Raw genomic sequence first — 27454 nt, forward strand, 5'->3', positions numbered from 1 at the left:
TCCGCCCTATTAGTACCATAGACTCACTCTACATAATATACATCACATTTAAGATTATAACTTTTCAAATAAAATATTATTCTTTGCAATCGTTGAAATTGATAAACATATTTTTTATTCATTAATCCTCACCCGCATTTATAAATAGTACTGTGATATTGTTTGCCTGAATCATAGTATTATATCAATATGCTAAGCCAGCAAATTCATTTGGCAACGATGAAAATGATTAAAAAAATATACTTGTACATTTTTATAGGATACAGAAGTTCAGCTGCAATTTTGAAAAAGGGACTCTGCAGTGTCTGTTACTTGTGAAGTCCTTTTTTTATATATAATAAGATAAAAGTAATAAAACATCCCTTTAAACTAGTGAAGTCCTTTTTTCTCTGTGGCATTTGCAATTTTGCATTGAATGAGGGTTTATCCAGCCAACTACTTCTCATATGTAAAGCTTACAGAGCACAACTCCTTGCTTCTTGTCTCCCTATGTGCCATTAAATGCTCTTTCTGATTCTCATTCCTTCCATTACTCCTTTCTCTAACTAGTTATCTCCTCCCCTTTTTATATACCAAGCAGAATAGAATATACAGCATCACACTATTCCATAATCTACTCTGTTTTCATCTCTGACATAACAATGGAGGTATGCTTCTTTTTTTTTCTTTTACCTGTTGTTTGTTCCTTTCTGTTACTCATTTTTGTTTTCTCTTTTTGATGCATTGTAGAAGACGAGGAGGTCTCGGGTACCAGCCTTTGGAGATTGGAATAATAACAATGAGCTTGACATTACACAGTACTTTGATTCAATCCATGACTATTGTTGGATCGAAGAAGAGTACAACAACGATCGATTCTATGCTTCTTCTACAGTGACCCCAAACTTTGTTTCTAATCCAAGAAAGGTTTGTCAAAATATGATCTTCTTGTTATATCTTGATTTGTGGGGTTGTTGTCTATTGTGATAAGTAGAAATTCTCTTTGCTATGGTGATCAGGTCAAAGGAAATGTGCAGGTGAAACAGCAAATGAGGAAACAGAGGAGAATGTCTGGTGGTGCAGTAAAACCTGTGGATGAAGATCTCTATAAGATCCCACCTGAACTCCTCCATGAAAAATCTAAAAAGGTATTACACTATTACTGGCTAATTAAAAAGTTCCTTTTAATTGTTCCTATGAAAACGCCACCCATGACCGGTCAGCACTTCAATTATAAAATCAAAGACAAAAATAAAAAAATTCTGAACCCAAAATTGTCCGAGTAAAGTTCCTAGTTTTTACATTTGAAGATTTAATATATCTTGCGTAATTAATTGATTATTTATCTTGTAGAAGAGGATGGTGAGATCTCTGTGGAGTGGATGCATGAGAGTTAGCTGCGTTGCTTGAGTCTTGAGAGACGCTTGGTTGTGGGACCCCTCCCTTTTTGAAGCCTTTTGTTTGCTTGGAATTTACTAATTAATGTGGTTCAAAACAAGTACTGTGGGGGGCATTAATGTGACTTAATACTAGAGTATATTAGTACCTGTTTTTACTATAGTTCATCTAGTGATTTTCTTGTAGCAATAGTACGTAATTCTTACGGTTTCTGGAATTCTGGTCAATATATATCGTTTCTCACTTTTGTTCGGAATTTTAAAGCTGGAGAGGTATCAAATTATGAATGGCTGATGTACCTGTTTTTACTGTTATGTTTTGGAATTGAATGTTGAGGAATCAATGCTGGATTTGATATTTCTGGAGCTTGGCTGTCAATATCTGTAAAAGAGATGTCAAGTGCATGTGTGGCTTCTTGACCTGGTTTAAATCTTTTTGACTCTGAGGTTTGAAAGTAGAAATTTGCAAAAGCTATTTTTGTGCAATCAACATCGTTAATTAATGCACTGGATAACTGATGTATATATTAATTGGACCTTAATGGGATGGTTTAATAACTGACAAAATAAGCCAGCACAGTGGTGGTTATAATAAAATTAAAGTTAATAAAAGCCTGTAAATGGCTGAAAATATCCAAGGCGGTTTAAAACAAAGTTTCAACCAATATTTATGTTGTTCAAACTTTCAACCAGTCCATTAATATCGGTTCTTTATGCAGAGCACTTAATGTGCTATTTTGAATAAAACACCATCTTTTAAACCTTTTTAACATGGAAAGAGTTTTTTTAAGTCTCAAATTTGGTAACAGATATAGCGACGGACACAAGTATTATTCAAATCAGAAATATCTCAAAATTAATATTTATTTTAATAAATTGTGTATCGAACTTAATGTATTATGAGAATATTTAAGCCAATCAAGTGTGTTAAATGATAACATCTATGTCCAATTTTTTTTTTTTTACAATTTTGATTATTGTTTTATCGGTTGTTTAGTTGTTAATATAATATATATCCCTATTAATGGTCATGTACCTTCTAAAAATTTCCACCGATAACATCTTTCATCCTACAGACAATGTGAAAGAAAAACATTTATTTGGTGCTAATACTTATTATTTCATCTTTCTCTAATACCCTTAACTGAGGCCTGGTCAAAAGTTCTCCCACTGGGGAAATCAAAACAGGATATAATAATGGATTGATGGATCATGTACATTCATTCTAATTCCATTAAAAAACAGTTAGTGAGTGAGGTCTGAAACTGGGTTCTGCTTGCCATGAAAATTTGTTAGTGGCGTGTTGACCATGTGCACCTGCCATACTTACACGGTGTGAAATGTGAAAAGCCACCACTAAGAAATGGCACAGGTTAATATTATGCCCATTTTGTTGTATATACTTTTTTCATCATGGCCGAAAACAAAATAAAACAGGCTTTATTTGCCAAAAAAATAAATCAGAAGTTAAAAAATTGATGGTTAAAAAATAAATCAGGCTTTCTTCTTAACCGGTTCAATCCTTGTTGACTTTGAAGGGAATAAAACCAACCAATTAGTTTCCTGACAAATCAGTTCTTCTATTTCCTAGAAGCAGAAAAAAAATGAAAAATTAAATAAATCAAATAGAAGATCCCACTAAGAAGCTCTTGCTTTTGGATATTTCATCCGATCATGTTTCCATCATTTCATACCTCGGAGCTAGTGTTGCAGTTCCATTTACTTGCATGTCTTATCGCTTCTGCTCATGTCTGTAAAATGGCACGCATCTTTTACTTGCCATCGCTATTCTTTTTCTCTGCGTGCTTGCCAGCATCTATGGCTTCTCTGTCTCCTGACCGTAAACACCTGTAAATTATTAATTCAACCTTTTTTTTTAAGGAAAAATGTTTAATCTTTATGAGAGGCTTAATAACCTGTAAATACTGATTTGTTAAATAAAGACATTTTAATGCTCTGCTTTTAACAACTCAGTAGGTGGGGTTACTGAATAAGCCCCAGCCATTAACCATTTCTTCAAAATAAGTAAATGCAATTAACGGTGCGCGCAGTTGTTTTACTATTTTTTATTTAGTTTTACTTGACATACATTTTTTTGATTTTTTTTTTTAAATAGAATTCGTAATAATTGTTTCGTTCAAACAAGCCTGGCGCGGGCTGAAGTTAGCAAACTAGCCTCCACCGATCCTAGGGATCGGTGGAGCAAAAAAAATAAGTTCTACACCGGTCCTAGGGACCGGTGGAGCAGCTTTTGCACATGCCACAGCTACCACACGGAAGGCCACAAAATTAAACTCTACACCGGTCCCTAGGACCGGTGGAGCTCTTTCTGCACCGTTTCTGTGCATCGGTGTAGGATTTACATTTCTATACAGCACCTTTCTTCTTCTCTCTTCTTTCTTCTTCACTTCCCAGACGCCATTGTTCTTTTTTTTTTTTCATTATTTCGTTTTTTTCAAATTCAATAGAAAAGTGGTCATATGAACAGATCGCCACCACCATTGTACTCAGCATCGTCTTCTGATTATTGTTGTGAGTTTTTTTTTACTCATATGCTTATATTTAGTGTTATAAAATTGAAAAATATTTAGAGTTTGATTTAGTGTTTATTTTGTAGTCATATGTTTATATTTTAGTTTTTTTTACTCATATGTGTATATTTTCAGTTATTTTACTCATATATTTATATTTAGTTTATTTTTTACTCATATGTTTATATTTATTGTTTTTTTGTACTCATATATTATGTAGTATTTTTTTATTTAGTATTTTTTTTACTCATATATTTATTAATTTAGTGTTTGATTTTTGTTCAGCAAAATGTCACTGCTATTGATCAATGTGTATTATGGTGGTAACCTTCAAAGCACTTCAACAGGTGTTGGTTATGACATAGGGGCTGCATTTACCTTTACTGTATCTGATTCTACCAGTTTTGCCATTATAAGACGGCAAATATACGTTGGACTTGAATTGCTTCCAAGTCGAGTCAAATTGACAATCAGGGTACGTATGAACACAGCACCGCCCGGATCGTACCATTTCTCACTATTTCGGATAGAAAATGAGGAAACTTGGGATGTCATTAAACAAACTGCAGCTCAAGTGGCTGGATTTAAGGTAATAGAATTGGTAGCTGAGGCGCACCAGGCTAGAAACCAAACCAGTTATGATCCGTGTCCAGATAGTTTGCCCGGAGGTAGTAACACACCGTCGGTTCAGACCGGCTTTGATCCTAATTCGGGCAGTGTACCTGTACCCACCTACACACATCCGGTTCAGGCCGGTGACGACCTTTGTGAGCAATCAGATCAAGACACAGAATCTGATAGAAGTTCTTTTGATGATGATGATTCGGATGAAGCATGGAACGCAGATATGGACGAAGCGGAGGCTGAAATGAACGACCGAGAAATATTGAAGGATTGGCACAACTCGATCCCATTTCTCAATCGAGGACCTAAGCATCCATGTTCCTCATTCCACGATGATTTGCCAATGCCATACGCGGATCGTGCATTTTTTGCGAACCCCCCCAGGTTAGATGAAAAATTTGCTGAAGGTCAAATGTTTGAATCCAAAGCCAAACTAAAATCAGAACTTGCTAAATTTCACCTGAACAAAAACACAGAGTTAGACGTGCTAAACAGCAGCAAAACCAAGTATAGAGTTAAGTGTAAATCTTCAAAATGCCAATGGAAATTGTATGCAATTGTAGTACCAACGGGTGCATGGACAATTTCCACCAACCCGTTTATCCACACATGTTTTGGCAGTGCTGAAAGGTTGGATAGTCATCAAATGACTTCTAGAGTAATTGCTGATATTATTAAACCGGCTTTGAAAGATGATCTGGAGTTAAGCATTAAAATGGTCAAGCATCTGGTTAAAGTTAAATTTGGGACAGTAGTGCCCTCGTATAATAAGTTGTGGAGAGGTAGAGAACTTGCAATTGCGGACTTGTTTGGGAGTTGGGAAAAGTCTTACGAGGTGCTGCCATCGTTTTTGGCTGCCATCAAAGCGTCTAATCCAGGTACACAGTACCTACTAGAAAGTGAACCATCAACCAAGTTTAATATCAATATTTTCAACCGGGTTGCATGGGCATTTGGGCCATGCATTGAGGCATGGCCTCATCTTCGACCCGTTATCAGTGTTGATGCCGGGCACTTATCCGGAAGGTATAAGGGTAAACTTTTTATGGCTTGTGCTTACGATGCAGAGCAACAACTCTTGCCACTTGCATTTGCAATTTGTGAAAAAGAGTCTATAGAAAATTGGGGTTGGTTTATGAATTGGTTGCGTACCAATGTTGTCGGACCAGGAAAAATATGTGTCATCTCGGACCAGCATCTTGGTATACGAGGGGTGTTTGAGGCTCCTAATCTGGGATGGTGTGAGGAACAAGGTGAAGCTGTACACCGACTGTGTTCACAGCATATTTGTGAAAATATTTGGAAAAGATACCCTCAAAAGTGGATCAAAAAGGTATTCAAGAAATTTGTTGAGAAGAAAAAAATCTGGAGATTTGAAGAGGGGATGAATTTGATTAAGCAAAGAGATGCAGGTGTACATGACTACATTATGAAATTTGGTAAACGGCTCCGCAACTCTGATGCAGAGCCTTTGGCTCTGCATAAGTGGACACAAGTGCATGATGGATTCCTCAATCGGTGGGGTATAATGACAAGTAATGGCTCTGAGGTACTAAACAGTGTATTTAGGATTGCCAGGCAACTACCTGTGTGTGCAATTGTTGATAAGACATTTTATAAGTGCGTCGACTGGTTTGTAAATAGGCGGGAGGTTGCGATTGGATGGGAGGCAACGGGATTGGATTTTTCAATGAACATTACACAAGTTTTACATCGTCGTAATGAGAAAGCAAGAAAACATGATGTAAGACCGATGTATTATGGCCATAACAACTATGAGGTTATTGATAAAGATGGACTTCTCGAGACAGTAAGTTCTTATATGAAAAATCTAATTATTTACTTTCACGTAATACATTTGATGTAAATAATTTTTTTTAATTGAAGGGTGTTCGGGGCGAAGTGAAGTACAATGTTACCTTCCCTCCGGAAGGAATGCCTATATGTTTGTGTCAGAGACCTCAATTAACAGGAATCCCATGTAACCATGTTCTTGCAGTTTGTTTCGTGAGGAGGCTAAATCCTAACAACTATGTTAGCCCATATTACAGCTTACAAAATTATATAAACACTTGGTCTGGTCGTTTCAATGGATTTGGAAATAAACGGGATTGGCCATTGTATAATGGCCCCGTTATAAGGCCAGATCCGGATAAAGTAAATAAGGGTAGGAGAAAACACAAGCGAATTAAAATGGCTATGGACAAGATGGAGGCCCCTGCGAAGAGGCGTAATGCTTGACAACATAATTTGTAAGAATTGGTTGTGTTTTAAATCATTTGTAACAGTTGTACTCATTAATGTTTCTTATTTAGACATTTTTATTGTATTCTAAGAATTGATTGTGTTGACATTGTATTGTATCATTAGGGATGTATCTTATTTAGACATTTTTATTGTATCACATTTTTATGTGAAATATGTGTTTTTGTACCGGAGAATCTGCTGGTATTGAGGCAGCAGCATTTTTCTGCACACCTGAACTTTAAAGATTGATTCCCACCAATTGGCTACACCAAATTTTGTGTTCTTTATATGAAAATTTCGCTTAAGTCATGATCTATATGCATGTAAAACAGTTTTATAAAACTCGGTCCAGAGCTATGTGAAATATGTGTTTTTGTACCGGAGAATCTGCTGGTATTGAGGCAGCAGCATTTTTCTGCACACCTGAACTTTAAAGATTGATTCCCACCAATTGGCTACACCAAATTTTGTGTTCTTTATATGAAAATTTCGCTTAAGTCATGATCTATATGCATGTAAAACAGTTTTATAAAATTCGGTCCAGAGCTATGTGAACCATCAGTTTTTGTACAGGAGAATCTGCTGGTATTGAGGCAGCAGCATTTTTCTGCACACTTGAACTTTAAAGATTAATTCCCACCAATTGGCTACACCAAATTTTGTGTTCTTTATATGAAAATTTCGCTTAAGTCATGATCTATATGCATGTAAAACAGTTTTATAAAATTCGGTCCAGAGCTATGTGAACCATCAGTTTTTGTACAGGAGAATCTGCTGGCAGCTACAAACAAGCATAATTTGAACAACACATTTAGTCATGCTACAAACATTCAAATAAGCATAATTTAAAGGATTATTAAAGTCAGTCTAATTAAAGTTACAATAGTCAATTAAACATAAATTTAAAGCCAATCTAACATTAACCTTACATTAATAGATCCAATCTAATTACTCTTCAGGTACCTCTGCAAAAAAAATTTAAAATGTATCATGCATTATGCAATAAATTATGGATCCAATCCAAAAATTAAAATGTATCATGTTTAATAGAGATACTTACTCAGTCAAAACATGTTAATTCCTTCTTCGGCGCACACGCGGTGGTCCAAGGGCACCAGTCCCGGGAGTGTACGGGTGAGTAGGCTGCCTTGTACGGTCTCCAACAGGTGGATCCCAGTAGGATGGAACATAATCTGCTGTAAGATTTCCAGGATCTGCAGTGGAAGGAGCATAATTTGAAGTTGATGGAGCATAACCTGAAGTAGATGGAGCATAACCTGAAGTGGATGGTCCCATCATACTAAAGCCTCCCGCTAGTTCATCGATCATGAACTGAGAAATCTGTCCATGCTGTGTGCCGCTCATGAAGTTCTCCCACGCCGGAGGAGGCTCTGAAGTTGAAGGGCGATGGTAATGCTGATCAGGGATATCATCATTCAAATTGATCATGTCCAAGTCCGTAGGGATCCCAGCACTGTCGAGTATGCCTTGGAAGATGTGAATCTGATCAATATCCTCCATAATGGCACGGACATTCTCGAGCATCAGCTTGCCATATGCCATTTGTCCCGGTGTCTTCACCATATCTATTGCTTGCATAGTGAATTGTATCTCTCGAGAAATCTGCATAACACATTTCGAACTGTGACATATTGCACATTATTATTGAAAAATCTAATTTGATTGAAAAAATAAATAATGTACGAACCACACGAGAATGCCTATGACCATGAGGAACGTACTCCATTGTTGCAACATCTCCTGTCCGCGGGGGAGGCTGACGTCGTAGAGCTTCCGGATTGTTATCTGATAGATACACTGATCTCATACCACGCGCGTTGAACCAATGCATGTACATATGATGCCTCCTCATGTCATATGGTCTCCGCTCTCTAATTAGTATTGCAGGCTTCTCAATGAACTCACTATGAGTAATCTTCCAACAACCATCCCTTGTTGAGTTGCCATCATGATACCACGCATCTCTTAAATAACTGATCTCATCCCATGGTAAAGGAGGAGGAGGCGGGATCTCTTGGTACTTACCAAACTGGCGCATGACCCTATCCGCATGCTGATACTCTACCATCCAGAAATGGATCACGTAACCGCAGGTCATCCAATACCTCTTTTGTCCTCGAACATGTCCAGGTAACTGATGATAGTAATCAACGTATGGTCGCCAGTTAACTGTCTCATCAGCTAGTCTGTCGAAGCTATCTCTATATGTGGCTGTACCACCTGTCAAAAAAAATATAAATTTTAAAAAACAATTATAAATCTATCGAATTCATCTCGAATTATAAATCTTTATACCTAAGTGAGGGTTGCGTTTCCACAAATGTCGAGTGGTCCACTTAACACCGAAAGCATTTCTCGTATCCTCATCTGCACCACCGAAGGGAGGTGGCTCGTCTCGGGGAATAGGCCGACCAATAGTAAATCGAGTCCATGACCAAATCTGTAACAATAACATCGGACCCGATATAGTGTCTACTCCTGCAAGGCAAGCACGCGACAACTCTCGATAGAGATGTGCGAGTACGGCACCTCCCCAATTGTATTCTCGTGGAGTCTCTAGATCATTGATGAATTGCAAGTACATTGCAGGGACTCCATCCGTACTAGAATCCGGAAACATAACTGACCCGAATAAATCCATACAAAAACCTCGGGTGTACTGTGCAACTCTATCAGCACTGTGCCAATCTTGTAAGGGTTCACTAAATTTGGCCCGCACCCATTTCAGTCTAATCGCATAAGCAGAGACGGACAATCGTTCTTGCGATGTGTTAGGATTATAAATCCTATATTTATATGGCATTGTCTCAATGAGGTTATCGTAAAAAAGAGCCGGATCAGCCCCTAGATCATACTCTAAGTATGGGTTCCAATCAGTATCGCTGGTGCCAGTAATCGGATCACCTGCAAATTAAAAGAATTATACAATCAACAATTCACCTTAAAAAAATAGGGATTTAAATTAACCGATAAACAACTTTAATTAGTTAATTACCCTTAATCGGTAAGCCCCATAGACATGCAACATCTTCCAGCGTCACTGTCATCTCACCGACAGGTAGATGAAATGTATTGGTCTCCGGCCTCCACCTCTCAACCAGGGCACTAATCAAATGCGGATCAATCTTGCAATCATTAAGGCGAGCAATTTGATACAACCCTAATCTCTTCAGAGCATCATCCATCCGACTATTGTAAGAAACACTAGTCTGATGTGAATTTATCTGGTTCAATGAAAAAGAAGGCTACCAAAAAGAAATAAAACATTATAAACCCTTCAAATACTTCATATAATATTTATTTGCAACAAATAATTAATAGATATAATCAAAATTACCATATCACGAACTTTCCATGCTCTGTGGTTCTGTGGTGCTAACTTCAACAGCTCCGGATAATTCACATTATCCATTGACTCTGTTAGAAAATTTGATAAACAATATTTTTGCAACTAATGAGAGTCATCACACATAATTATATAAACAAACATTTTTTCAAGCATATGGCTACAATAATCAAAATTTATGTAAACAACATATCATCTAATTTTGATTTTAATAATAAACTTCATGAATATACTAAATTTACACATTTATAATTTTATCTAATTTTAAACTTCATGAATATTACTAATTTTACACATTTATAATTTTATCTAATTTTAAACATCATGAGAGTCATCACACATTTATCTAATTTTATACAAATTATAATACATACTACTAAAAATTTACATTATACTACATGAACACTTAATTACACAAATTTATTCTACATAAATACTAAAATTACACTAAATTAACATCAAATGAACTATAAATTAACACTACATTACCACTAAATTACACTAAATTAAAATCAAATAAACTCTAAATTAATACTACATTACCACTAAATTACTAAATATACTCCAAATTAACACTAAATTACACCAAATACTAATTTCACACTACATTTCACAAAAACAATCTAAAAATACTAAACAAACTAAATTAAATTAGTTATTTATTTTAATTCGGCTAAAATAAATAAATTAAAAAAAGAGAAATTTTTACCTTATCAAAATCGTAGATCTGAAGAGTTTCTAATTCTCTTCGACGATCTGAAAATTTTGAAACAATTGGATGGAAAAATGATTGAGTATATTGAAAGAATTAAAAAAAAAAAAAAAAAAAAGGAAGAAGATGAACTCACCGTTTGGAGAAGAAGGGCTCGCACGGGTGGGGAAAAGGAGAAAGGGGGCGAGCTTGAGCGCAGCATTTACAAAACAAAGCTCCACCGATCCGTAGGATCGGTGTAGGCTTCAATCGGATCTTCTGTGGCTGCTGATTGCGCTGAGAGGAAAATTGAGCTACACCGGTCCCTAGGACCGGTGTAGAAGGGTTTTTTTTTGCTCCACCGATCCTGTGGATCGGTGGAGGCTAGTTTCCGAAAATCACCTAGCGAAGGGCTTATTCGGTTGAATTATTTTAACGTAATTCTATTTAAAAAAAAAAATCCATTTTTTTAGTACAATCTGTTTAGCAAAGTAAAACTTGAAAGTGGGAATTGGAGCGAGGTTTAACGAAATTTTGGGATTACTCTTGGAGTAGGCATAGAATATAGATGCGTGCCATGCGGCATGGTGCGCCGTGCGCGGAATTTTTTTATAAACCATAAATAGAAAAACAATTTTTAGGGAACCAGCATGATTGCTTTTTTTTTTTGAAAAACCACAAAGACCGAGTCGAGCATTCGGTCTCCACTTTTTTTTTTTCTCCTCACCATTTTTTTCAATTTTTCACAGATTCGACCACATAAGATCCGAATAATCCTTTTATGTATATGTATAGAGAGTGACTTGAAATTTTAAAATCCAAAAAGTCGATCCGAACCGTTCATCTTGTTTTCCATATTAATATGTGCTTGGAGACCAAATTTTATATTTTTATGAATTTTTTTACTATTTATTAAGTCACTTCGAAAATTGTTGATCCAACGGTGGCTTAACAAAACAGTAAAATTAGCAGCCACCATTGGATCAACAATTTTCAGAGTGGCTTAATAAATAGTAAAAAAATTCAGAAAAATGTAAAATTTGATCTCCAAGCACATATTAATATGGAAAACAAGATGAACGGTTCGGATCGACTTTTTGAATTTTGAAATTTCAAGCCACTCTCTATACATATACATAAAACATATGCCACACCGTTTGCCGCACGGAAAAGTTGAAAAAAGTTGAAAAAAGAGTGAGACCGAGTGGAGCATTCGGTCTGGAGAAAAAAAAAAGTGGAGACCGAATGCTCCACTCGGTCTTTGTGGTTTTTCAAAAAAAAAAATTATATGTAAAAAAAATTATAAAAAAATCTCGCCGTGCGCGGCATCCTTCTCCCAAAAAATTATACTTTCTGGGATAAAAGGCAACATGTTTACTAAAAAAAGGTCATTATAGGGAAAATTATACAAGGACGAAAATACAAAATATCTATGAAAAAATGTGAAATCGAAACTCAAAATAAGCCAAGTACAGGGTTGGAATAAATAAGGTCAAATCTTCCGAATTGAAAACTAGTACGAAACAGTAAATAATGATCTTTCGTTAAGCTCCGTTTGAACGAGAAATAACTAGCAAATGACTTTTATTTTCTAATTATTTTCTAGTTTATTATATGTAAAATGAGAACTTAGGATAATTACGGGTTTTGCTTAGGGTTGAACAAAACTCTTAGTTCGTGATTGGATTAAGTTCGATTTGAAAAAAAAATCGGTTCGAAACAAATCAAACTAGTTTGGTTCTGAAACAAATAAAATTTAGTTCGGTTTGAAATTGATTCAAATCGAACTCAAACTGAGTCTAGCTTGGTTTGAAACTCTTCTTTTTAGTTCTAAATTATGCTTCAATTTCGAAAAGTTCGATTTGAAACTGGTTTAAATCGTACCAAATCAAACTCAAACTTTTCTTTTTAGTTCAAAATCCAGCTTAAATTTCAAACCAATTTAATTTGAAATTGATTTGAACTCAAACTCAAACAGGATTAATTTTGATTCGGTTCGCTTCGTTTGCAGCGCCATTTCGCCGTATCATTTTAATCTCTAGTAAGAGAAGTTCAAATAAATGCTACATGATTTGAGCGAAAAACAACAAACGAAAAGTTTTTTTTTTTTTTTTAAGTAGAAATGTGGAGATGCAGCCTCCAAATTTCATTAAAACGAAAAGTAAAAGGAATAAATTCAAAATTATCATAGAATAAATACAGAAGTCAAGAGCCCTGGGTTTTAATTAGTCTCCTCCAAGTACCAAGTTGCATTTTACAATTTTGACGTGTTCTCTTCTCTATCTCGAATCTGTTCTCTTTCTATAAATTTATACTATTCAGTACCCTCCCGAATAATATCATTCAAAATTATATGAAATTTGTTATCCAGGCCAAGACCAGTGTTGTAAATAACAGTATGTGCTCATCGGACGAACAAAGTACTGTCAAACGATTAATTGGAAATAATCGATCAATTAATTGAAAAAATTTATAACTGTTTAACCGCTGCCAACAACTAATCGGCAGATTAATTGGCCGTTTTTTACAACAATGATCAGGACAATTCATAGGACTTAAATTAAAGTCAAAACATATCCCAATCGTCAGATCTAATAGGTATGTTCTAGATTTACCTCAGGCTGTCCATTTAAGTCCCTACAACTTGAGAGGAGTCTGACATGGGGAGAAGTTCTGCTTCTGCACATAGGTTATTGCCAATTGGTCGGTGAAGTTGGGTCCGCTTATGGGGCGGCGAGAAGGGGGAGAATTTTGAGTTCGGTACAGGGATTCGCCTTTTCGTGCTTACCGGTACAGAGCCTTCAATGCAACCTGTCCTTGTGTTCATGTGGCCTCTTAACTGCGTGTGCTTACGGATTGGAGAATTCTGTCCTCCTTTTCCTCAGACAGTCAGGCTCCAGTGCCCGATACATCGCCACCGTCATAAATAGCTCGAATTTTCTCATGTTATTTGATGCAGCTAATCGAATCGGTACCAGTGCTTGCATGGATTAAGAAGGAACTCGTTTATAAGTTAATTTGTTGTTCAAGCAATTCATTCGGATGTTCAATCACAACATCAAAAAGAATATAAAAATTCATAGGTAAATAAATAAAAACCTCAGACATAATTATTGTAATTAATAAGCTAAAAAAATGCTTAATTACATGCAGAGTAAATCACCAACTAGAAAAATTAAAGCGTAAAAAATAGAAGATGGACAGGGGCGGATTTATGTATAGATCAGGGGGTGTTAAGCCACCCTATGATTTTAAAATTCTTAATTATGTATATTAAACTTTAGTTAAACTTTTGAATTTTTTGAACTTTTATATAGTCTAGCACCCCTCATAAAATAACAAATGTTTGTTAGTAGTCTATTGGTTTGAGTTCTAGTTGTTATGTGTGAGGTCAAGGGTTCAATTCCCACTAGTCACATTTTTTTTAATTTTTTTCATATATTACATTTTATAGATTAGCCCCCCCTATTTACATTTTCTAGTTCCGCCCCTGAAGATGGACAGTGTATTGTATATATCTAACACGTGACATTTTAAATAATGATCAAGATCGGCAATGAATTATATCTAACAATCTTTAAAATAACGCGTGAAGTTGAACAGTACTAGATGAACCGTAAAAAAATGCAAAAATTACAGAAATGATTAGTGGCATTCATTTTCCGAGGAAAAAGAAAACGGTTGCTTGCGTTGTCAGAAAGCTTCACAAAAATACCAAAGAATATATAATTGATTTTAAAGAATACATTGCGGTGTTTGAAATCTAATGGTTGCTATCAAGATCTGACCCAGACATATATATCGTGTTAAAAAAAAATCGAAATTATATTTCCGATGATTCACGAGTCGCACGAATCATTTTATTTAGGGGGAGTTTCATTCACACACTGAGGTAGGTAAGGAACGTTTACAAACTCTGAAAAATATATTCGTGCACTGGATAAATATAGAAATATTATGTGATTTCCTTTGATATGGGAATAATATCTTGGTCATGTGACATAACATGAGAAAGCATTCATGTGATAAGTACGAGACGGTCAAATGACGAGATAGACCCTGAGTTTTGAACCATTTTTGTCAAAAAAAAATTTGTTTTTAATAAATTAAAAAAGTTAATTGTCGAAAAAAATATTTTCTTTTTTTTTATGAATGAATGAAATCACAGTAAAAGTTATGTTTCATCGAGGACAAACAAATATTAATTTGGTTTCACTAATTTCACAATTACTACACAAATGATTACAAACATTAACAAAACAAAACTATTATTCGGTTCCATTGATTTCTAACTATAACAATATATAATTCAGTTTTATTAATTTGTTAACCACGAACAAATGTAACTTATGTACAAATTAAATTGACGATCTTTATAGGAGAATGTGCTAGCAGGCTATGCGTAGCTTCCTTCCGTGCAACGGCTCAATATTTGATTTTTTGAAATTCTAACGGTCAATCCGAACCGTTAATCTTGTTCTCCATATTAAGATATGTTTGGAGACCAAATTTTACATTTTTTGAAACTTTTTTACTATTTTTTAGATTTATTGAAAATCACTGTTTTTTTATGGTCCAGATTTGCTAAAAACAGTTATTTTCAATAAATCTAAAAAAATAGTAAAAAAAAATTCCGAAAAATGTAAAATTTGATTTCCAAATACATATTAATATGAAGAATAAGATAAACGGTTCAGATCGACCGTTAAAATTTCAAAAAATGAAATATTAAACCATTGCACTGAAGGAAGCTATACTACGCATAGCATGCTAGCAAATTCCCCTTTATAGGTACAGACTATAGAGTAAATAATTTGGTCCTGTACCTTTAGATAATATGTGGGCAATACAAATTGTATCTGTCGGAATCCACGCGTAGGGGTGTTCCTCTATTCAATTTGGTTAAAATTGAAGTAAAATATTTAAATCAAAATTTTATTTGGTTTTCAAGAATATAACCAAACTGATTGAAATAAACTTATCAACCGAACTAAACAAATAGAATTAAATTTCAGTTTGTTCGATTGAACTAAAATAAAAGATTGATAAAAAATACACATTTTTTTGTTAAATATTTGAATTTTTTATAGGCTAAAAAAATTATTTAATTTAGTAGACATCATTGAATTAGAGTTTATTAATTTTCATACTAATAAGGAGAAAGAAAACATTTATACTTATTTCTTCAGTCAGTTTGGTCTAATCAATTTTAAAAATTTCTAAACTAAACTGAACCGATCCATTTAATCAGAAAACAGACTTGTTTAATTCCAACTATCTTAGTTTAGTTTAAAACTAATTAAACCGGATCCATAAACAACGCTATCAACGGGATCGAAAATAACCAGTTCGTCCATTTTCAATCATTTAATTTTTTAATATTGAAAAATGACAATTTTGCAATTCCGTTGCAATCCACCATTAACTAGTTCGAAATACATCACATCAAGTCACATCCCACATTCCCCGGACGAGCTCCCCGTAAGCCCCGGTATTATCATTTCAGTCCTCACGAGTTATAACTTGTAAACGACAGAAACCCTTCTGAAAGAAAGGGGAAGGAGAAAGGTTACACTGCCATAGTTATTTATGGACATAACAAATCGTTGCAACTTAGTTTATTCTAAAATTGTAGATTATTACATGAAACTGGAATAGTCAGTCTTAGCGACGCTCATATTTCAAAGAGGAGGGTTCAAATACCTTCCTTTTCGTGCCTTTGTATCTTTATTTTTTTAGACCTTTAATAACTCAAATGTGAAATTTAAAAGTCAAAATAAAATCGTTAGATGTGATCTATGTTATTTTTATTATGTACTCATAAAAATTGTCACATTTCAATTTTTTTTTAATCAATAAGTTGAAAAATCAACGTCAATAAATTATCCACATTAGTACGTTTTTTATAAACTCTTGATGACAATCAAAATAAAATTGAAATGTCATAACTTTTTACACATGCATAGATAAAATGATGTAGATCATATCCAACGGTTTTATTTTGACTTTTATGTTTTAAATTTTGAATTATTAAAGTTTTAAAAAATGGAGGCATTTGAACCTTCCTCTATTTTAAATTACGAGAGAAGCGTAGCCGAAATTTTTATTAATATATAAAAAAATTCATATTCTATCCACTTTTGCACCGGATTTCGAAAATTGTCCAAACACGTCAAAATCTCACTAGTTTTCCAAGTTTTTTCTGGATTTTTCCTCACCGGTTCAGGAATTGGGATCGGTAAGATTTTGATTGGTTTCAAGAAAAAAAACTGGTGAGATTCTCACCGGTTTTATGTTTTTTTACAAAAGAGATTTTTTTTAATTAATTTATTTTTTGTATTGAAATATTAGAAATGTTTAATATATTTATTTGAAAATAGATGAATACAATATAATTTGATTCATTGGAAAGACTGCGATAAATAACTTGGATCAATATTTTTTAAGCCAAATTTTTCGCGGCTGTAATAAAAATTAATATATTTATTTGTGTGTTATTGGAAAAAAATAAAAATATTTGGATTTTGAGTTAATGATCTCGGTTCAAAAGTCACTTCTAAGTAAATACACAAAGCATTGTCATCCTTCTAGTAAATTTAATTTCTAAAAAGTTGTATATATTGGATTGTGCCATAATCTACTTGTTTGTTTGGCTAGATTTGCAAACCATATATTCATTGAATTTAACAATTTTCTTGAGATGAGATATGTATAAGTTCATAAGATTTAGAATTACAACAAGGATGTGGAGGCTATTTCATTTGTCTGTGAGATAACTGACTACACCATCGTTCCAATGAAGGCTAAGACCTCAAAATAAATATCTACTGCGAAAAGTGGTCATATATTGAAATCGGATACTTGAGTGCCAAGATACGCCTGTTTGAAAACAACTCAAGTTCCACAACAATTGATGACTGTTATAACGGGTTATAGACCGGTGTAACGGTCAGCCTCTGGAGTTTTGGCAGACAAAATCGACTTTGGAAATGAATTTTTCCTTCACACAACGGCTCCTGACCGTTGTAATATTTTAATTCCAGCAGCCTGCACACCTTTCGTATTTTGGCCGTCGTTTGGTCATACGAGCTTCGATTTGAGTGAATAAAAGCTCAAAATTTCTAGGAATCTACAACTTTCATATTTTTACTATTTTCAAATTATGAAGTGATGGATCACTATTTGTCGTCGAAGACAAACGTCAGATATGAAAACAGCTACAAACCTAAATTTGCTTATATGCCTATATATAGAAACAAATATTAGATTTTCTCTAGTTGCTCCAGCCATCAATCCCCTTTTCTCAACTCAAAAAGAGAGCTATCTTGGATGCTTGATTTGAAACTTCAATACTTATTCAACAACCGAAAATGTACTACACCATACTTAATCTATTGTAAGACTTAGAGTGATTTGTGAGAGATATTTTATTCAGTCAAATACAAGAGCCTTGAGTGCTCGCTTCTCTTGCATTAGAGCCTTTAGCGCTCTTGAGCCATTTTCGTGCTCGGACCGTGTGACTTTTCAAACTTTGTCAGGACTCACCAGTTTCACCTTGTACTCCTTTCTCATTGGATAAAGAAAGGCGCGCCATTAAGAAGGCCGCGAAATCTCGAAGACATAGACGTTAGTGTCGAACTCCATAAACAACTCTCGTGTCAAGTGTCTCTAAACTCTTTTATTTACTTTCATACTTATTAGTTTATATCCAAGATATTCGGGTTTCCACCAAGAATAATTTATAGACATACTAGTTAATTTAATTTAGATTAAAATTAAAAAAACCCCTATCAACTCTCTCCAGACGTCTTTGGGACCAACAATATCTATTTTTGAAAAAAAAACTTTAAATTATTAATGATTATTATTCAAAAGGAATTTTCAAAATAGATACAACTTTTTCGAAATTAAATGTACTAAAAGGATCACAATATTTTATGTATTACCTAGAATTGATTTTTAAACCGCGATCAACAAGTCAAATTGAAAGCATATTTTTTTTTCAATAATACATGAATAAATATATTAATTTTTCTTTGTGCCGCGAAAAATTCGTCTGAAAAATGTTGATCCGAATTATTTGTCATAGTCTTTCTAATAATCAAATTATATTGTATTCCATATATTTTCAAGGAATATATTAAACATTTCTAATATTTCAATACAAAAAATAAATAAATTAAAAAATTTATGTTTTGTAAAAAAGAAAGAAACGGTGAGAATCTCACTGGTTTCTTTTATTGAAACCGGTCAAAGTCTCACCAGTCCCAATTTGGAAAACCGATGAGATTTTGGTCAGTTTGGATAATTTTCAAAATCCTGCACTAAAGTGAGTTGAATTAAAAATTTATTAATTTTTTTGAATATTAATAAAAATTTCAGGAATCGTAGGTTGAATGTACTTTGGATCTATTTTTGATTAAATAAACATCAAAACCGTCTGAAACACTTCAAGATTCGTATAGTTTTATTAAGAGATTCAGACGTACATATTTTAAAGTAAATTGGACAGAGCTAGCTCTGGTGCCCATTAAATCTAAAAATAGATCCCCAGCCTATCGGTCCTACCCATTCTCTGAAATTATTAGTAGAGCATTCTATCAAAAGAATATGTAATTTTATAATTGAATCTTACTTTGTATATGCCTCGCAATATACATATTAACTTTCTTTGTATATGCCCTCGCAATATACATATAATAAATAGCGTTTTAGCTCTCAATTTTTTTTTTCTCAAAACAAAGTAATTCAAGCAATAACTTAAGCTGAAAAAACAAAAATAACTTGAATTCTGCTTAAAAAATTGAAGTAGCATGTTAAACATGTCGTTGTAATCCTGGTCGTTGGATTGAAGCACCGTCCCATAAAGTGAAAAGTAAAACCAAGCTTCATAAAGTGCCCCAAATCTACAACTTCCACTTTGTCCCCTTCCTCTCTTAGATATAACGCTCTCATCCCTGCCATATTTTATCACTACCTTTCTCGCTTTCTTCACTACTACTCTCTCTTTTACATCCTTCTCTCCCATTCTCTACCTTTCTAAACCTTTATAAACCTTTTAGTGCATTTGCTTCTTTCTACTTTTACTACACTTTTAGCACCAATGGAGGTAAATGTTAAATTCACCTAACTTCTCCGTGTGGTATATACCTTCTTTCTAGTTATATCTCTTATAACATCCTCTTATATTCTGCTTTTTCTTTTTTCTAGAGAACAAAGAGGCCACAGATTCCCTCCTTTGGGGATTGGAACTACTACAATGAGCTTCCCATAACACAATACTTTGAATCCGCCATGCAAGCTGGTCTGGTGCGAAGTAGCCATTGCTCTGAAGAAGAAGTAGGAGAAAGAGAAAGTCGAGGTGCATTCTATCTTGCTTCTCCAGTTAAACCAACCCGCCGTCAAAGTCGACCCAAGGTGCGTTACATAAAGTGATTTCTCTGTTCTTGGTTTGTTTATGTGGAGAGAAGGTACCAAGCAGTTTGGTTTTTGACAGGAGAGGAGAAGCGGTGCGGTGAAGCAGAGGAAAAAAGTTACAATAAAACCCGTAGATGAAGATTTATATAAGATACCTCCTGAACTCGTCCAAAAGCCTAGAAGGGTAGGTTAATTTTTCCTTTATAAGAATTTAATTCGCTTTAGTAACTGATTTCGATATTTACTAAAAATATCAACACTGGTTTTGTTTTGTTTCAGAATTTGCTCAAGAGCTTGTTTACTGGATGTTTGGGCCTTAATTGCCTCGCTTGATAGTTGAGATAGCATCATGAAGTTGAAAAGAAAGTAGAGTAGATGAGATCATGAAAATCAAACTTGAATAGATGGATTGGATGTGTGTTTGCTTGCATTTAGGGTAGTTCTGGGACTTTTCTTCTTTTTGAGATCAATGCGATGTGATGTATCGTTTTTGTAATATATGTTACTTCCTGTGACAGTTATTGTACCGGGACTAGTGTAAACTTACCAGTTCTTTTGATGTGATATGAAATATTTTGCTGTTTTGATGAAAAAAGTTTGACTTGGCGAGAGAAATGTGAAATATCTGATATTAGTAAATCTAGCAGAGACTTGTGTGCATTTTTTTTTTCAACAGATCAGTGACCCACTTCCCAAGATATAATTTAAGTTTAAGATTGAATTTGTCCATTTAGAAGAAAGTTGGTTTGAAACGATCTGAGGGTTTTGCGTCTTTTATGTAGGGGTCAGTATCATTGGAACTATTAAACTTTTTTAATCTAATATATCGGGTCAAGAGTTGTTTAATGCTTTTGTGTTATTTTTATCTTGCGTTGAAATTCACATATTTCTTCCTATGCGCGCTCGCTACGGGTGGCAACGAATCCAACCGAATCAAACTTATTATAGGTTTGAGTTTGGTTTGAATAAAATTCGAACTGAATCTATTTTGAATCGAATTAATTGCGAACTACATATTTTTCGAATCGATTTCGAATCGAATCACGAGCTAATTTATTTTTTAGCAACCTTAGTTATATCGGTAGTTTATATATTATTTTTTTCTTGCGAGACAAAATTCACATGACCTACTTTTACCGGTATGAAATGAGTGTTTTTAAGTTGAAAAATTATTCATGAAAAAATACACTACAACAAATAATCGTAAAAAATGGATTGAGTACATGAACTGAAATATGTAGTAAAATAAGTAATCGTACCTCGAGTGCTCACTCGATCAAACTCTTGATCAGACCATCTAATGAAGTGAGAATTCGAAAGGTAGAGAAGGCGGACAAGAGACGGCCGAAGAGAGAGGAGAGACAGCCAGTCGTTGAGAGCGTCGGCTAGATTTTAGAGCGAGAGAGAGAGTGAGTTAGGGAGAAGCGGAAAGATAACCAAATTATTGAGATTTGAGAGCAAGGGAGCGTCGGCTAAGTTAAATTATGACTCTCTATCTTGGGTTTTGATTTCATTAGGTAAATGAACGGCTGATGTTATTATGAGATTCGAACCATAAAAGTTCGCGAACTCATTTCGATCGGACCAGGCTAAATTTGAGTTTGGTTGGAATTAATTTTGAACCGAACCTGCTTTGGTTCATTTCATTTCGAACTCATTTTAAATCGAATTAAACTCAAATCAAATCCGAATCGAATCACGAACTACGAATTTTTTTGCCAGCACTAGCACTCACACTTTAATACTTGCGATCTTTAAATCTTTCTTTTGCCGATAAGAAAGAAATAAAATTCTTACTAAATATAACTTTGCCCACAATGTTACGTGTGTTTTGTTTTTATCCAGAGAGTGGAGATTATTTATTTGCTTCATGCTTTTACATTAGTATGATATGTCAATGGATAGCTGATTTTCATGGATTTCATTTTTCTTTTACCATTTAGAAGAATTATAATTATTGGATGTTGTTATTTCATTAAAAGATAGTCTCCTTTTGAAATTAATTAGTCGAGCTATCCTTTGGATGGTCTGGTTAGAACGAAACCGTGTATGTTTCAATGATACTAGATCCATTTCAGCTAAGGCTTTAGGTGCAAAAATTCTTTCATTAACATCTTTTTGTTGTCAATCAAGTAGTGATAAATCTTTTTTAAAATTATCACTTATTCTTCCCTCTAATGTCACGGTCTACTAGATCAATCCTGGCACAAGAAGAGGAAGCCGTGTCACTCCTCTTGTCCTTGGCAGCCATGGAGGAAGAGGGCCTCGATGTTGCTGTTGCCGCACATGAGCTTGCTAGGGAGATGGCACTACAGGTCCAATGTCTGAAAATGCTCCGAGCAATGAAGAAGATATGGATTGGAGCAATTTGGACAACTAGTTTTTGTGAGTGTTTTCAGTTATGCTGTGAGTTTCCTATTATGGCATTTAAATGTTGTTTTTTCTTATCTCTGACTTTTGTGTAGTTGGCTTTTATACTTTCAAAATTTGTAAGAACAGATATAAGAACATGTGTTCTTGTTTTTAGGTATCATTTGAATACCTTGATTGGTTTTCACGATTTCAGTAACTGAAATCGGTGGAATGCAAATATTACTTGTCTATCAAAACATTTGCATGCACGTCAGCACTACTCCTTGGGTAAAAAACGAGATAAGTTCAAAGTTCAATCTTCAATTTAAAAATGGGAGTTATAATTTTTCAACTAACTGGTTTTAACAGTTAACAGTCATATTCTCTTCTTTTCAAATTTGCATTTTTTTTTTTTTTTGTAAAATTTCGAGGAATTCGTTTAAATTCTGTCTCCGGTATTAAAATATACTATCGGTCGTCAAAATCACCGCGTGCCCCAAGAATCATAACTACGTAAGTCTCCTTCTTGGAACAATTCACAGTTGCTTGTTTTTTTAGACAGAGGGGCAGTTAATTTGTTTGACCTATATAATATAGGCAATAGGTTTGTCGTTAAGGTTCTTACCAATATGAGATTAATTCGAGTTAAAGTATTAAGTCCATTTTTGGTACTTTACAAATTTGTTTTGTGCTCAGCCAACGGTCCTTAATTTTATTAAATTTGTAGAACGCTGCATATTTTATGGGCTATTTAAGTACAAAATTGAAGAACTTGTTGATTACTTCAGTAGTTGCTAATGTAGCACGAATAACTGTCATGTATGACACAACATGACGATATTATGTGACATGAAAAATTTCAAAAATTACAAACACGACATTCTTTTTGACACTATAAATTAATAACTCAATTTGCATTAATTCTATATTTTCACATCTTTTTAGCTGTCTTAGTTATATCATTTTATTTTTTTGAGTAAATGTTAGAGATCAAATCACTTAACTATTTAATATTTATAATAATTTTGTTTTTGTTTTTCGTATCTGCAATCTTTTACATTAAAAGTACTGTCTTTATAAGATCAAAGACTGATTATATTATTAATTAGAACAAATGAATAGGAGTACTTAGGAGGTAACCGGTCTCCTTAGATCTCGTTTACATTTGTTCAACTTATAGCGCGCAAGGAGTTTGACTCAACTGGTTACGGTTAGGAGTCGATCTGCCTCGAATCCGCCTCGGATTCGAATTGCTGAGGTGCAGATAGACCATCCCAGAGGCGCATATTTGATATTTCTTTCTGCAGTAATTAAAGCCAGCTAGCGTAAGCGGCCGAGCCCCCACCACTACCTGGGAAATAAATCTGCTGTGATTCTAAAGGGAACGCAGGACCCTGTTATTCCAAATCCATCTATTTATTTGTCTGGAGATTCGTGCATAAAAAATAAGTGTTGTTGAGATTTGTGCATTCCAAAAAGTGAAAGGCTGGATTTGGAATCACAGGTCCTGCGATCCCTTTAGAATCACAGCAGATTTATTTCCCCACTACCTGGCACCAGCTCGCCGTTCTTTCTTCACTGTTGAACAGAGTCCAGTGCAAACCCGTAACCCGATATCGTATAATATGGTCTACTCAGATGGCAGCGGGCAGCGGCACAGTTCACATCCGTATCCAGTACGTGTGTCAATAAATGGGCCCTTTTCTGACCATGTCGGCCACGTGGCTGGTCGGGTATGCATTGGTTTCGGACTTGGCCGTACTGCGTAGATACTGCTGGATCCAGAGAATTATAAAGTAGGGATCAAATATACTGATGATTTAATTATAGATGGTACTGTTGCGAGTTTAATTATATATGGTCAAATATAAATTGAATGAAATCTAATGAATATTCAAAATTTTGTTTTTTTTATAAATTTTCGTTGGACTACAATTATTCGGATTGTGATGAGCAAATATTGGGCAGTATTTTGGATCAATTATATTGGCAAATTATTTGATTTTTTTTTATTAATTTTGATAGAAATGTTTAGATGTAAAGCATGCTTAATGAACACAAGAAATAAAGATTTATAAATTTTATACAATTCCAACTGATTATGACCAATTGCACATGATCTTCGAGTTTTATTTTCAACCATATTTTTAATTACCTCATTCATTGTCTCAAATAATTAATGAGGATCCAGAGCAAAAGGTATCTGCACAAATCAAAGGGGACCATTGTCCTTCAAAATCCAGAGCAAAAGGTTCATGTTCTTTTCTCAAAAAAAAACAAGGTTCATGTTCTTAAGAAACAATTTTTCTCTTCTGAAGTTGACTTCTTAAGAAAAATGATTTTACATTTCCATTTATTATATGTGCTAGCTTAAACCTGCCTGTGAATAAATACCCAAACCACCCCAATTGCCTAAAAAACTTGCGCACCGAGCAAATAATTCCAGAGTTACAGTCGTGTTCTTAGCGATTAATAAAAAGGAAAAAAACAAAACAAAAACAAATTAGAAATAGTGCTCAGCGACCAGGAGACTAAAATACTGCTTTAAATTCTTATCATGGGAATCTAAAATTCTCTAGCGGTGGACTTGATGGACGGTGTGGCATTTTGTGTGGTGGCTGGTGGTTTGCGGATGTACCGTTATTTCGAAATTTGAGATGATGTTTTGGTTTTGTTAATTTTGGTGGAATACATAAATGCTTTATTTTTATTTCTTCACTGTGGTAAAGACTTCGTAAAACTCAAATGATGTGATTTGTATTCAATTAGAAATTAAATCTTGTTATGTTCTTTAATTATTTCGATGGCATTAGAGGTTGCAAACAATGGATAATCTTCTGGCATTGAAATTTGATGCTCACTGTAAATTTTGGAAGAAAGAAAATCAAAATACTATAAGGTTACTAGACTTTTAAAATGTGATTGCCCGATAAATAAATATACACTATTCAAGTTCGATAATCTAAATTGATTTTGATTATAAAACACTGTGAAAGGCCCACACTAACTTCCTTTTATCTACTGAAAATTTAATTAGAAGCAAAATACATTGAATTTGTTACATCTTTCCGGGGATGATTTCTGAGTAACCGCTCCATGAATTCTGGTCTGTATCCGCCTCAGAAGATCTGACTGTTAAAATTTTCAATAATTTCTCTTCCCTTATCTGACAAGTTCATTTATTGAAGCTGTCATTTTGTACCGTAGAATTTATGGATGTAACCTGGTCTGAACTTGGACTTTGGCGCGTCAACCCAATGGTTAGTAGTACCTGTACCTTTTTTTCCTGTGTGAACTATTTGAGATCCTGCCATCCTGGTATGGCGATTGTCAAGTTGAATTCGTATCCCCTAAGGTTGCTGAGTAGAATTGAATCGGACGGTCCGAAAATGGATTAGCACGCATCTCAAAGCACGAATAATCCTTCCCCCTCTGTCATCCCGAATCTCAACTGGCTGAGAGTAAATCTGAGCTGTCCGTTTCAATTGTGTCGAGTCAGGCACCTAGGAGGATACGGATCCTGTCAAGTTGGGATCAAATCCCCAACAGTTTCCGCTCTGTAGCTTCTCTGTGCCATCCACCATGACATATTCAAATATTCACATACTTTCACCCTCAGTTTTTCTTTGAATTCCAGCTCTAGCGTTTTACTTCCTTTTAGTTTGTGTATATATATTATAGTGAGACTATCTTAATATGCATATTAATGATCAAAATGGACTATGAATTTATATCTCCATATTCAGAGAGTAAATTATATATTTCTTATAATGTTTTATTAATTTTTAGATATATAAACAATCGGTACTTTCGGATTGTCCATAATTTTTAAATAATGTAATTTTCAGCCTTTTAAAAAAAATAGTAAAAAGCTTCTAAAATAATATAAAGTTTGTTTCCGAATATATTTTGGTATGAGAATCGTATGAAATGATTCAGATTGACTATTTAAATTTGAAAAATAGAAATACAAGTCATAGCACGGTCGGCTTCATAATATACACACTTTTTCCTCAGTCGCTCTTCTAGTATTTTGTTTTATGTGTTTTATCAATTTTTTTTCTCAGGCCACACATTTGGACTTTCTATCTGATTCCTAGCTCAATCTGGGCGTTGTTTTTCATTTGTAAATAAACCCCGAAGATCCAGAGAACTTTAAGAAGAGAGAAATATGGGCTTATATGGCCCAAATTGAGGCTAGAGATGTACTTATCTTAATTATACAGTGGGCCGTTGACTCGCTAATTAATTTCTAAACTAAAGGCTTGTATTGCTGCCCCTTCCCAGTTGTTGGTTTCTTAATGCAAGAATCTACAATATGGGCTTACCAAAGAGGACACCTTATACATCCCCCCTCTTTTACTATCTAACTCAATATATGTTAATACTAATTGTCTATTTATTAAATAAAACTATATAATCATCAACGATTAAAATGATGTAAACTCTACATAAGTACGTACAAATAAATAATTTATAGTAGATCATTGTTAAACGTTTTAAAGTTTCACACACACAACTGATATATTCTAAATTTTGATAGCTAAGTTATTACCTATGTATGCAATTTGTCCATGCATGTCAAATGTCGCACAAATGCTCCAACAGACGGGGCCTTCAGACATATTGCACATGAGTCCTCCACTTTATAATTCTTAATATTGATGATTAATTGAATAAATCAAAAGTTCTAACTAGACGAGGGAATTGTATGAAAACAGTCCAATTTTGACATGTAAATCAAAGACTTGGTTGTTGTTGTTGTTGTAAATCAATTTTAGCATGTAAACAATCCAATTGTGGGTTCAATTAAGAAAATTAAGTGAAAGTAAAAAATATTGAAGATTGA

General features: G+C 34.3%; 3 protein-coding genes across 4 annotated transcripts; 2 read left to right on the forward strand and 1 right to left on the reverse strand.

Moving 5' to 3' along the window:
• Positions 1-412: 412 nt before the first annotated feature.
• On the forward strand, positions 413-1951 carry LOC144565414 (pathogenic type III effector avirulence factor Avr AvrRpt-cleavage: cleavage site protein). Of its 2 annotated transcripts, none has more exons than XM_078315173.1 (4): positions 413-647; positions 730-906; positions 1017-1127; positions 1333-1951. In XM_078315173.1, exons 1-4 carry the CDS (start codon positions 642-644, stop codon positions 1387-1389), a joined length of 351 nt encoding a protein of 116 aa, XP_078171299.1. In that variant the 5' UTR covers positions 413-641; the 3' UTR covers positions 1390-1951. The 2 variants fall into 2 exon arrangements, with proteins under 2 accessions (XP_078171299.1, XP_078171292.1); XM_078315166.1 differs by having other exon boundaries at positions 417-647; positions 999-1127; positions 1333-1927.
• Positions 1952-7852: 5901 nt separating this feature from the next.
• LOC144552143 (protein MAINTENANCE OF MERISTEMS-like) lies at positions 7853-9602 on the reverse strand. The gene is made up of 4 exons (XM_078300295.1): positions 9095-9602; positions 8487-9019; positions 8056-8401; positions 7853-7992 (listed from the first exon to the last, which is right to left on the reverse strand). The coding sequence occupies exons 1-4, from the start codon at positions 9600-9602 to the stop codon at positions 7853-7855; spliced, it is 1527 nt and encodes a 508-aa protein (XP_078156421.1).
• A 10203-nt stretch (positions 9603-19805) lies between these two features.
• Positions 19806-20593, forward strand: LOC144565428 (uncharacterized). Its single transcript, XM_078315186.1, has 4 exons — positions 19806-19945; positions 20047-20253; positions 20333-20437; positions 20533-20593. Exons 1-4 carry the CDS (start codon positions 19940-19942, stop codon positions 20584-20586), a joined length of 372 nt encoding a protein of 123 aa, XP_078171312.1. The 5' UTR covers positions 19806-19939; the 3' UTR covers positions 20587-20593.
• Positions 20594-27454: the final 6861 nt, after the last annotated feature.

This window comes from Carex rostrata, chromosome 1 (genome assembly GCF_964058835.1).
Source record: "Carex rostrata chromosome 1, lpCarRost1.2, whole genome shotgun sequence".
Taxonomy (NCBI): domain Eukaryota; kingdom Viridiplantae; phylum Streptophyta; class Magnoliopsida; order Poales; family Cyperaceae; genus Carex; species Carex rostrata.

Excerpts from the sequence above, each read along its gene's own strand:
- LOC144565428 (XM_078315186.1), top strand. Across the intron at positions 20,254-20,332 it reads GCCGTCAAAGTCGACCCAAG|GAGAGGAGAAGCGGTGCGGT; the intron begins GTGCGTTACATA and ends GGTTTTTGACAG. Across the intron at positions 20,438-20,532 it reads TCGTCCAAAAGCCTAGAAGG|AATTTGCTCAAGAGCTTGTT; the intron begins GTAGGTTAATTT and ends GTTTTGTTTCAG.
- LOC144552143 (XM_078300295.1), bottom strand. The coding sequence starts at position 9,602 with ATGCCATATAAATATAGGATTTATAATCCTAACACATCGCAAGAACGA. Across the intron at positions 8,402-8,486 it reads GTCATAGGCATTCTCGTGTG|ATTTCTCGAGAGATACAATT; the intron begins GTTCGTACATTA and ends TGTGTTATGCAG. Across the intron at positions 7,993-8,055 it reads GATGGGACCATCCACTTCAG|ATCCTGGAAATCTTACAGCA; the intron begins GTTATGCTCCAT and ends CTTCCACTGCAG.
- LOC144565414 (XM_078315166.1), top strand. Across the intron at positions 907-998 it reads TTGTTTCTAATCCAAGAAAG|GTCAAAGGAAATGTGCAGGT; the intron begins GTTTGTCAAAAT and ends TATGGTGATCAG. Across the intron at positions 1,128-1,332 it reads TCCATGAAAAATCTAAAAAG|AAGAGGATGGTGAGATCTCT; the intron begins GTATTACACTAT and ends TTTATCTTGTAG.